This window comes from Carassius auratus, chromosome 35 (assembly GCF_003368295.1).
Source record: "Carassius auratus strain Wakin chromosome 35, ASM336829v1, whole genome shotgun sequence".
NCBI classification, from domain to species: Eukaryota; Metazoa; Chordata; class Actinopteri; order Cypriniformes; family Cyprinidae; genus Carassius; species Carassius auratus.
In genome coordinates this window covers 18270282-18283279 of record NC_039277.1, presented here as the reverse complement: position 1 = coordinate 18283279, position 12998 = coordinate 18270282, and the positions used below count along the sequence as shown (strand labels likewise).

Below are 12998 nucleotides of genomic sequence, written 5' to 3'. Positions count from 1 at the left end.
ATTTCCTTTTAAATATATACAAATAATATAACGTGTATGATGTATTATTATTAGGGATGGGTACCGAAAGCTGGTATTAAAATGGACCCGGGGCTAAATTATGAAAGACTGTAGTATCAGTAAGATCTGACGTATCGGTTCTGCTTTCGGTACTGGAGGGGAAAAAATTAATGTACTATGTATTTTTGCTTAATAATGTTATCGTGCACATTTTCTCACCAAACATTTCTAATGTGCGATCATATTAAGACGTTTGTCTGTGAGATCTGCCAGATCTCTCATGTGTACCGCGGAGGCTGTCTGTAAGTCACACACACTCACACACACACCACAATGAGCGCTGCGCACGCACAAACATAACAGTATGAAAACTCCCGCTTGATAATAAAGAGTGACGATGGCGAAGATATTTGCTTAATAATGTTAGTGTGCACATTTTATCTTACCAAACATTTCTTATTTGCGATATTATTAAGACATTTGTATGTGAAGTCTGCAAGAACTCTCATGCGCACCGCAGAGGATGTCTGTCAGTCACACACACACAGAACGAGCGCGGTGCACACACATGCATAAGGGGCCATTCACATATCGCTTCTTTTGCGCGCTCAAGTTAGTTATTTCAAATGTAGGAGCGCAGTATGCGCGCTCATAATGGAAGCGACGCGACGAGCTCGTTTTTTCCAGGCGCTTCCGCACCGCATCGAGTTAAAAACCTCTCAACTTTTCAGAATGCAGCAAGCGCACCGCAGGTCATGTGACTTTCTCACCTTTTCCGTAACAACGTTGAAAGCTCAGCCAAGATGAAGGAACAGCTGATAGCTGTATGTGGATTTTTTTATTAATTTAATAGCAGTGCTGCTGCAAGCAGGTTTTAGTGCTGCAAATCCATTTATCCATCGCTGAAATTTCTGCGTCTTCATGGAGAGAGCAGGTCATGGTTGCTTAGCAACGGCAGACTCCTCAGGAATTTGTAAGAAATGATGCAATACACAGAAAGTCACAATATAGCATGCACTGGAACAAAATAAATACTTTTTGTCATTGTAGCTGGACAAAAGTAACAATTGTTACTCTCGTCCTGAAATGAACTCCTGACATTTAAACTCAATTTAATTTTATATAGAAAAAAATCTGAAAATGCAAATTTTAGGATGTGTTGAAGCACTAAATAACTTGTAGATTGATTATTACAGTGACACATGTACTCGAAAACAGTTTTACAGACCTTACTTTGGAAAACCATGAGGAAATCATGTGATATTTCTCAGCTCCGTCAAGGATTGCATGCTGAATATGCTGTCATAGCTGGGAATGCAAATGCAGAAAGATGCTCAGAGAAAATCACTTTGTTACTTTTATCCCAAGTTACTTTCGACCCCGCTCTCCCCTACAGTCAAAAGTAACTGCATTACAGTAACGCATTACTTATAACCCGTTACTGCCCAACACTGGACAAACCGACTCAAATGATTCGCGAACACGCTTTGAACTCCTGAACTGATTCAAATGATTCGCGATCCCGCTCTGAACTCCCGAACTGACTCAAATGATTCGTCGCTCCGAACTCTCGAACTGATTCAAATGATCCAAGAAGCCGCTCTGAACTCCCGAGCTGACTCAAATGATTCGCGGACCCGCTATACGAACTAACGAACTGATTCAAATGATTTGCGATCCCGCTCCGAACTCCCGAACTGACTCAAATGATTCGCCGCTCCGAGCTCTCGAACTGATTCAAATGATTCGCCGCTCCGAACTCTCGAAATGATTCAAATGATCCGTACAAAGAGTATGTTAACAAATAAAATATCAATATTTCCATTCCGAACTGCTTTCCACGTCGAAACATTCACGAACATATATATCACAAGGATTTTTGTAATAAATAACAAAACACCTGAATAATATATTCAGAATCAAAAACTAAAGTGGCTTCTTCATCATAAAAGCTGTTGTGTTGAGCCCTTAAAAATTGTATTTTCACAGCTTAAGCATGAAAACTATCAACAATGGACAACGTAACACAAAAAATTTTGAAATAAATAAATGAAAGCAATCTGATTATTCAGAATCAATTTCGAGAAACATACATACATATATACATATACTAGGGCTGTAGTACTCGAGTCCGATCTTGGACTCAAGTCCGGACTCTAGACATTTTTCTGTTGTCTCGGACTTGTCTCGGACTCGTTGCATTTGCACTCGGACTTGGCCATTGGACTTGCCAAGTCTTTTAGTTGGTTTCGACCGAGTCCAGCAAAAAATAAAACAAAAAATGTCTGCTTCAAAAAACACCACATTTGCATGATGTCGCGACTGAAAACATGTGGAGAACGCTAGGCGCACCGCTCTCCTTATTTCCAAATGACTCTGTGGCCTGCACTCGTGCTCCAGTGGCATCTGCTGTTGCTGGGCAACCATGACCTGCATCCCTTGCAGTAGCTCTACTAATAGATTCATTTAAAAAATGGCTATCCGTGTACAGCTATGATCATCTGTTTATCCATCTTAGCTTTCAGTATTGTTCTGGGAAAGAATGTGCATGACCAGCGGTGCACTAACGTTACCTGTTAGATTGTGTTTTATTTACGTCTATACCTAGATAGCCTTAAACGTACCCTTTACAATAATAAAATATGAATTTTTGTTGTACAGTATAGGGGTTGCAAGACTACTGATTTCTACTAGTCGATTTTTAAAAAAAAAAATTGCTTGACTTACTCGACTACTCGTGGTTCATGCTATTGTAAATTAAAACACATTAAATAGTTTTTTTTAATCAATAAACGCTTATTAATGTATAGCCTTATGCAACAATTACATATGTAAACTTTATAATTATGACATATTTAAATTTTCATGTAACAGCCAGTATTTGTATCTGTAACAATCACAACATTTTTCGTATCTGCATTCGGATACAACGTCGTACACTTACTTGATGATTCGCAAACCCGCTACGAACTCCCAAACTGATTCAAATGATTTGCGATCCCGCTACAAACTACTGAACTGACTCAAATGATTCGCCGTTCCGAACTCCCGAACTGACTCAAATGATTCGCCACTCCGAACTCTCAAACTGTTTCAAATGATCCGCAAAGCCGCTACGAACTCCCGAACCGACTCAAATGATTTGCGATCCCGCTCAGACCTCATATATATATATATATATATATATATATATATATATATATATATATATATATATATATATATATATATATATAAATGTTGTTTAAAAATGAAATCTATGTTATCATGCTATGGATCTGACTGAAAGCCGGTGACTCCACAGTAGAGACAGGCTGCATGTTTTCAACAATGTTTCACCTGTATGAGAAAAACATACAGAGAATCACTTAATACACTTTGCTGTAGACCCATTCCACATAATAATGTACATAAAAACTGTATGTTAAAACATAGGAGCTTGCTGCATGAATCCATGTGTAGGCTACAGTTTATAAATCCATGGGAAAGGATTGCGAAAGTGTGCGCGCAGATTATGAATTTGTGGGTAGAGATTCAAAAACCGAGGGTATGGAGCACACAGATTGTAAATTCGTTTGGGTAGGATAGGACATTCGAACCAGAAAGACACCGCTTGCATTTGACTAAAAAGTTTTTGTCTTTATGCTCAACTAAAGTGAAATAATGAGCATATTTCCACTTTGAGAAACTCGTGTTGCTCTCGCCTTGACTCGCGATGACTGCCGCACATACTTGAATAAACAGAAACACGCCCACAGTGCGTCTTCGTATTTACAGCGGTCGGCATCCACCAATCCTACAATGCGTTGCTGCAAACAGGTTAGGCTGCACTTCAGTCAAAATTGATTAATCTTTTACAAAGTAACGGACAATGCACCATATGGTTACGGTAACGAAGTACATTAATACATTATTAGTTACTGTCAAAAGTAACTGTGTTACAGTACCGCGTTACTAATAACCCGGTACTGCTCAACACTGTTAAAGAGATGGATTTGTGCTAAACATGGCCAATTGGATGAACGGAGAATTTCTGTGCCGAAAATCTTACTTCTGGGTGGTACAAGTTTCGGCAGTTTTTTTCCGATCATGGATCTAATGACGTAGATGATGGTGGAACTCCTTATGAGCATTTCTCTTGGAAAAGCGTGCCCACGCAAACGTCGACCAAAGGAGAGTGAGACCTCGCCCATAAATGCACTTGATCGGGAAATCGTTGGTAGCGCTGCATATAGGATGTTTTCAAGAATGTCTCCAAATAAGTGTGTTTTGGATTTGAGGGAAAGTTTACCATGTTCAGCTTCTCAAAGAACCTAGCATTACACGAACAATGGATGCAGTTTGCTTTTACGGGGCAGCAATGTAGTATAGCAAGTTCGTTTGAGTGTTCTTGTCATTTCAGTGTTGAATTTTTTATAAACAAGACCAGGTTGATGCTGGATTTGAACATCGTTTGCTATTAAAACATGGTAAAAGACCCCATTCAGGTGAGCAGAACTGCATCAGATTGCTGCCTTTGTTGGAAATCAGCACATAAGGAACATCAGTATTATAGCTCCGCCCACAGCATGCCTCCAGGAGATCGGGTTTTTCCAGAGAAATCGGAAGCTGTATTTTTCTTTTACAAATATGACAAAACTAAAGACTTTTGGATATAAGGATGCAGTACTACTCTATAGGTACTCAAGATTAACATGGGATTAGGTGAAACTGTGTATGCTACGTACCCTTTAAGCATTTTAAGAAACATGCTTTTGCACATCCTTGATTGCTTAACGTGGGGTGACGCTTCCCCCTTAATGTGATATTTACAGCATGTTAGACATTTAAAATGTAATGATATACAAACTGTCGTCATATTAGACTGCTGCTAGGAGTGTATGCTTTCCCTTTACAATCACACAGTTGCTTTAAGCATTTGAAGAACATGCTTGTTGCACATCCTCGATTGATTAACTTTGGGTGACACTTCCCCCTTAATGTAATTTTACAGAATGTTAGACTTAAAATTGAATGATATACAAACTGCCACCGTATTAGACTGCTGCTGCAGGTAAGGGTGTATGCTTCCCCCATACATTCAAATATTTGCATAAGCAGCTTAAGCAACATGCTTGTTGTATGCTTCCTTTCTGAGTTGGGGTGATGCTTCCTCCATAAATATAGTATCAAGCAACATTTCTCAATGTTGGCCATTCAAATTACTTCAGTTGTGTTGGGGAGTTTGGCATATGGTTGTTTTGGGGGTCTGTCTTGCTGCTCTCCCCGCTCTGTCAAAGCATTGCTGCATGGACAGGCGTGTGGAGTGTTGCCCAGAACATAACCATACCGCCAACACTAACTGTATACAATATAATTGTCATAAATTTACTTGAAAAAGAGTTTCTGAATCTGCCTTTGCTCGTGGATCCTCTGTTTTCAGTGTTTTAATATTTTCTTCTTCTTTTTGCAGGAGTTTGATCCCAGCGGTTCTCTGTCCTGTGTGTACTGGAATATCAGCGAGTGGATTGTAGATGGTTGTGTTGTTTTAAAGACCAACGGCAGTTATACTGTGTGTTCCTGTGATCATCTGTCGACGTTCGCTCTCATCATGCAAACCAGCCAGCCGCCGGCGGTACGAGAGCTTTTATTATAAACGCTAAAGAACAGCAATGATTCAGCACTCATGTTCTCTCACATGTTTTCTCAGAGCGACCCACTTCTGGAGTTGTTGAATTTGGTGTGTGTGTTTGTGGGGCTGGTGTTCTTCAGTTTGGCCCTGTTGACCTTTGCCCTTTGTCACTGGAGTCCTGGAGTGAATAATGTGGCTCGAATCAACATCTGCATCAGTCTTCTGTTGGCTCACCTTCTGCTTCTGCTTACACAGCAGTTCCTGCCCATCATACAGCGTCAGAAGGTGAGAATGATGAAGGAGTCCTACAGCTCAGCACAGCTTCACTGAGAATCATTATAACCGTCTCTTATGGTCTCCAGGTGTTGTGTGCCGTCATCTCAGGCCTTCTGCACTTCCTCTTTCTCTCCGGCTTTGTGTGGATGTTCATCGAAGCTGTGCTTCTCTTCATCTGTGTGAAGAACCTATCACAGATCAGCTTCAAAAAGAGCGAGGTGCTTAGCAGTGGATTCCTGTGTGTGATTGGATATGTGGTTGCTCTGGTTGTGGTGTGTGTGTCTGTCGGTCTGGTTCCTGAAGGCTTCGGCAGCAAACAGTGAGTCAGGGTTTTCTCTTAATACATGCAATGAATAAGACTTTAGTTCAAGTCATTTTAAATATTAAAGAGGTCATCAGATGCCCATTTCCCACAAGTTGATATGATCCTTTAGGGTCTTAATGAAAAGTCTGTAACATAGTTTGGTTAAAAAAATTTAATGGTCGTGTTAAAAAACAATTTTTTTACCCTGTCAAAAACAGCTGTTTTCAGAGCATGCAGTCTTGTAGCATGTTCCTTTAAATGTTAATGAGCTCGCCTGACTCCGCCCCTCTCTTCCGAGCTGCTCTGTGAGGGACTGTATACTTTAGCAGCATTCATCATGAAACTTGCTAATTAGCACATTATTAGGAAAGGTGATGTGCAAAGATTCATTAAAAAACCTTACACTTCTTCTGTTGGTGAAGATTGATCACAAATGATTTGCGAGAACATAAACACATTTATGTAGATCGGGGGAGCATTCCCTTCAGAAACAAATGTTATCCACTGGGTCTTCAGTGGCTCAGATGTCTAGAGTAAATGACGACTGCTGTGTTCATTATTATACCCAACAACAGAAAACCTCAATCACTCAGTCAGGAATCATACTTGTCTTCATCTGCTCTTGATGACTGATGACAGTCACTCAGGGGGCGGAGCTAAGGTGAGACACCAGTCCACTCTGTGTTGAAACACTACTGTCAATCAAACTATCGTGGGAGGGGTCTGTCTATGTGAGATTTAAAAAAATAAACAGTGGGGTGACCTTTATAATTATAGGGAGATTGTGTACACACACTGCCAACACACATTTCATTTCAAACATCCGATGACCTCTTTAAAATTACCAGTAATTCAACACCTTCATGGATGTTTGTTCATTTATTATGCTATTGTATATTCTACCAAACAGCTGCTGGCTTAAAATGGACAAAAACTTCATCTGGAGTTTTCTTGGTCCTGTTTGCTTCATACTAGCAGTAAACACATTTCTAATTTTTCATAGCTTTGATTTGTATTAAAAAATTAGAACAAGGTGATAAATCATTGATGTCTTTCTACTTTACAGTTAAACATGATTCTCTTCATCAAGATCATCATCACGCTGAACTCAGTTCTAAAAAATCTCAACGCTGAAGTCTCACAGATGAAACAAACTAAGTATGAAATCTAGATTTAAACCAGTGCTTCTTAACCCCTCGCTCTCCCTTATCTGATGATTGGAAAAGGAACCACTGATATAAACAAACACAGAGTCAATGAAGACACATTAATGGTTTCTCTGCAGGATCTTGGTGTTTAAAACACTGGCTCAGTTTGTGGTTCTCGGTTGCTCCTGGATTCTGGGTTTCTTCACTAATGACAGTAAGGTCCTGGAGATCCTCTTCCTGATCTTTAACTCGCAGCAGGGAACCTTCATCTTCCTGATCTACGGCGTTCTCAATAATAAGGTCAAACATTACTTACAATCATCTTTACCCGCCTCACCTGCTCCTAATATACTCTATCTGGGATTAACTATAATACCTTTTAAATTGATTTAATACTTCCTTCCATCTGTCTCATGAATAAAATCATCTTTGTTCATCTTTCTTTGGGCTTTAACTCCAGGTCATGCAGCAGTACAGGAAGTTCTTCAGACGTCTTTGCTGCATCAGACAATACTGAATCATTTTCAGGAAGTAAAAAGTGCTGATATTATTATACAAGTGATGCAATGCTTACAGTAAAATACAGAATCAATGTTTTGGATGTTAACCGTAGTCTCTTCTACTTTCTGTAAATGGTTAAAAATGTTAGCAGTACTGTAAACACATCTCTTTACAGACACAAAATGTAATGCTTAATGCTTGCAATTTATTTTTAAAAACCCTGCTGAATGAGACTTGTCAAATAATTAATGAATATATTAATCTTGCACACTTATTTTTTTTCTTTGTTGAGCTCAGGGAGGGACCCTTTTATAATACTTTTCATATGGTAAAATATATTTTCAGGTTTTATAGGTGTGGTGGAGTTACCTTTAAAACTAAACTATTAATATAATGAAATGCAAAGCTGATGTCTCAAATTCAAAGTAAAGCTGTACTGTCACATGGCTTGTATTCATGCATTAAAACTTTAAAAGTTTTCATAAACAATGTGATATGTAAGTGCATATGTGAATGTTTTTTCCACATGCCCCAAAAAGCTCCATATATGATAGACTGACTGTAATTTGACATTGAAATGCAAACTCAATATGATGCAAACCTGCAATATTTAAACCTGTTACATGTCATTTAATCCCATTTTATTAACCAATATCTTTCCTGGTGACCTTTGATGATCTAGTTCACCCATCCTAATAAACAAAATTGACTTTAGATAAACAACATTTGGGTTTTATTTGTTTATTGCAGAAGAGTGTTCTTCATGTCTTCCGGGATGGGTTTGTTTGAGTGGAGCCCTTTAGTGTACAGATGTGAATTTACATTTCCTTCAGCCTGAAGATTATTCATTTCACTATTGGTTTGAAGGGCTTCTATATTTACCAAAATTTGAACTTTTTTTATATTAAAATCAAACAAGCAAGCCCAGCCCAGATTTAAAGCTGCGGTAGGGAACTTTTGACGCTCTAGCGGTTAATAAACCGAACTGCTTGCGTCTTGCGGAAGAACATTGTAGCCGGAACTACTTCTCTCTGTTTATGTCTATGAAGAATCACAAAGGTACTGGGTTACTCCGCCGCGGTACCCCCGAAGTGTTTAAAACACTCCTAAATTTTGACTTTAGTTGTCTCAGCTTTTGTCTTCTCCAGATGTGAACTGATGGACTGGAGAGCTGTGGATTATTGTGATGTTTTTATCAGACTCTCATTTTGACGGCACCCATTCACTCCAGAGCATCCGTTGATGAGACACTGATGCAATGCAATGAAGAAACAAACTCATCCTGATCTTGGATGAACTGTGGGTGAGGACATTTTCAGCAAATGTTCATTTTTTGTGTGTACTATTGCTTTAAAGCTAAAATTAGAACTAAAACATTTAGCTTCTGACTTTTAATGCTTAAGAACCTTCTAAGGTCTGTGCCATGATGTAAAAATATCACAAACGTAGATGATAATAAAAAAAAAAGTTTGAAAACCGTGTTATGGTATCAATGAGTTATTATAGTTTAAATAATATTTTAATATAGTTTTTTTTTTATTGCAATTTTAATGAAAAAGTTTAATTTTTTTTTTCTTTTTTTTTTGATTAGCTTTTTTTAATAACTGTTCTTTTTTTCATTTTAATATCCATTTTAGTACATTAAGTTATAATAAATAAATTAAATCAGAAATGTTGCATTCGCAGCTAGCTGTTTTTTTACACATATATTTTATTTCAGTTTGTTTTATTTCAGGCTATATGCATTTTTTTGTGTTTGGAATGTGAAGAACTAATGCTGGGTCTTGTAAAAGGCTAATAAAATAATAATATTTGAATGTTCTGCTTTGTTATACTTGTGTTTACGCACTGAATCCTGAAGATGAATCTGTCACACGTCTTTACAGCGTGTAAGAACATCTGTGTTTGTTTTGTTGTTCACTTAATCCCTAAAATAGATTCTGTTTTGCCTCAATATCAGGTTTCTCTCAAGCAGCGTTTGTTCTTATTCCCTGAAACATATTTTGAGTAACTGTAATCTTGGTTCTGTTCTGCTCCAGTACTTTACAGTAATTAGTTCAGGATAAATATGTATTCGGACTGGGATCGTTATGTGTATTTGTAATGAGGCACTGGCTGCAGGGATGAAACATGAGCTCAGTCTTAAGAAATGATAAACACAGATGCTTCATCACATGATTTCTATTGCATTACTGCAGTTAACAATGAAAAACCAATAGAATCACTCAGGATAACACACAATTATTACTACGACTTTTATTAATTGAAACAAAATCTAAAAATAAAAATGAATATTAACTAATAGTATATCACTTACAGTAAAGATAACACTAGTTCTTCTAGACCTGTGGTCTGTCATAATTTTGTTCAATGATTTATTTATTTTGCAAACATTACCATCTAGTGGCTATGATTGGAAGTGCATGTATAGTGAACATTGCTAATAATCAGAAATGTTTCTTGAGCAGTAAATCATCATATTATTCTGATTTCTGAAGATCATGTGACACTGAAGACTGGAGGAATGATGCTGAAAATACAGCGGAGCATCACAGAAATAAATTACACTTTAACACAGATTCACACAGAAAGCAGTGATTTTAAATTGTTAAATTTTCATATGTGAATTTCTCTCTTTCTCTAGAGTATCAAGCCACATTTAAACTTTTAATTATAATTACTAATTAATAAAAAGTATTTTTTTATGTGCTCATGTCATTACTATTATAGTTTTTTTTTGTATTTATATTTAGGTTTCATTTATTTTTATTTCAGATGTATCCATTTTTAACACATTAAATTGTATTAGATTATATAGTTATGTAGTATATAGTTTTATTAGTTAAATTAATAATAAAATAAAATTAGTAAATGTACAACAGATGTCAGTTTTCTAAAGGTACATATTTGTACCTAAAGGGTGCATTTTGGTACTTAAAAGGAACATATTAGTACATAAAGTGTATATATTAGAACCTATAGGTACAAAAGTGTATAGTTCAACCTGTTGTACCTTTAATAACACTGGAATTACTAAACAACATGGAGAAAACTGTTTCACATTTGCATGCTGGAAGAGATGCTGGTTACAGATTAGAGAAACACTAGTTTTAGTTCCATGACTAAATATGCATGCACAACAGAAAGTTGTCTTGTCATATGCATTGGGTTTTCCTCGGTTTCTGAAGCCAGGCTGATGTGGCATGTGTACAGTGTGTCCGGTGCCAGCGGCTCGTGTGCGTCTGTGGCTGAAGTGTCAGAGAAATGTCAGATCAGTCTCCATCCAGCAGCAGAACTGACCCGAGGCTGTCTGTCTGCAGAGCCCGAATTAGCCCGGTGCAAACACACTGAGGGCTTTTCTGTCTTCCACAATGATTGGGACTTCATCAGGAGCCATAAGAAGTGTGTGATTGTGAGTGTGAGTCGGGGGTGATTGATATCTGTGACACCTCTGGTCTTCAAATCATTCTTGAGGTAATAACCATTAAACAGAGCATCCTGTTCAAAAGCATCAAGCAGGAGGCAATCCAACTGATCAACTAACTGCAGGACTGATGACCAACTTGAACCAGGTCCAAAATGAAAATTCCTTTAGATTTTATTCTATATTTTGGTTTCCGGTAAACTGAATCTCATTATATTCCTCAGTCGTGTGAATCTGCCAACTCCCGAACTGATTAAAATGATTCGCGATCCCGCTCCGAACTCCGAAACTAACTCAAATGATTCATTCTCCGAACTCCCAAACTGACTCAAATGATTCGCGAACCCACTGACTAAAATGATTTGCGATCCCGCTCCGAGCTCCCTAATGATTCGCGATCCCCAAACTGACTGAAATGATTCGCGAACCTGCTGCGCACCCCCGAACTTATTCAAATGATTCACGCTCCGAACTCTCGAACTAACTCAAATGGTTAAAAAAAAAGACTCAAATGATTAGCGATCCCCAAACTGACTGAAATGATTCGCGAACCCGCTCCGAACTCCCGAACTGATTAAAATGATTCACGCTCCGAACTCCCGAACTGACTCAAATGATTCACGCTCCGAACTGCCAAACTGACTCAACTGATTCGCGAACCCGCTACGAACACCCGAACTGATTCAAATGATTAGCGATCCCCAAACTGACTCAAATGATTCGCGAACCCGCTCCGAACTCCCGAACTGACTCAAATGATTCACACTCCAAACTGCCAAACTGACTCAAATGATTCGCGAACCCGCTACTAACTCTCGAACTGATTAAAATGATTAACGATCCGAACTCTCGAACTGATTCAAATGATCCGCGAAGCCGCTCCGAACTTCCAAACTGACTCAAATGATTCGCGAACCCCAAACTCATGATGGTTAAGGAACGCTAATGTAAAAAGTGAGGGGAAGGGCAGTAGTAAATTTTTGGTTGTAGGACTGCCAACGTTAAAGAGTGGGGGGATGTCATATGGAGACCCAAATAGCAATCTGACATAGAATCGACGTATATCTCTTCCTGCAGTTTGGTAATATAAAGATTCCTCCTTTGAACTTGTCATATGGAGTGATTGTATTTTATTTGTTTTGGGTGCTGTGTTTTCCGTGTGTGTATTTTGCACTGATTGTTTTTCCCTTTTTTTCCTCTTGATGTGGTGTTTTTATTTGATGCGCACTTTATTTTGGTGATTGTTTTATGATCTTTAGAATGTGGGATGTTCCCCCGTATTTTCCTAGGGCCTGCATCAGAACTGATTAGCGGATAGACAGCTGTTGGTAATCGCTATAACACATCACAGATCATTTAAAAAGGGAATTAAGCGCGTGTCTGCTACCCCGTGAACTCTGCTTGGTGCTGCTCTGTTCCCCTTGTTCGCTACTGCTGGATGGTAGTTGCGATTGATTTATTTTGTTGACACGGTCGTTGTATGGGATTATTGTTTGCTCGTGTCGAAGCCCGAAGTTGCTGCTGTGCCGGTCCAGTTATCAACTCGGTGGCTGCTGTTTCTTGGCCTTCTCCTGTGGAGATGGGCTACTGGCGGTTTCCTTTTTGTTTGTGTGAGTGTCGTGTTGGTGTGGGCGAGTGATTGACAGGTGACCGCTGCGTAGACGCCACTGCTTTGCGAGAGACGGACTTGTGTTAAGGAATTGCTGATGGACATAAGGACTTCCAGTGGCTTTT

The 12998-nt window shown here is 38.6% G+C and overlaps 1 protein-coding gene across 1 annotated transcript in view; it reads left to right on the top strand.

Moving 5' to 3' along the window:
- The window catches only part of LOC113054742 (adhesion G-protein coupled receptor G2-like), a 94142-nt gene extending 85459 nt beyond the window's left edge, over window positions 1–8683 (top strand). Inside the window, exons 17-23 of the mRNA XM_026220512.1 lie at window positions 5453–5614; window positions 5690–5896; window positions 5974–6206; window positions 7102–7168; window positions 7258–7349; window positions 7477–7639; window positions 7800–8683. Coding sequence (XP_026076297.1) covers window positions 5453–5614; window positions 5690–5896; window positions 5974–6206; window positions 7102–7168; window positions 7258–7349; window positions 7477–7639; window positions 7800–7856 — 981 coding nt within the window. The 3' untranslated portion in view covers window positions 7857–8683. The remainder of the gene's footprint in view (window positions 1–5452; window positions 5615–5689; window positions 5897–5973; window positions 6207–7101; window positions 7169–7257; window positions 7350–7476; window positions 7640–7799) is intronic.
- The last annotated feature ends 4315 nt before the right edge of the window (window positions 8684–12998 follow it).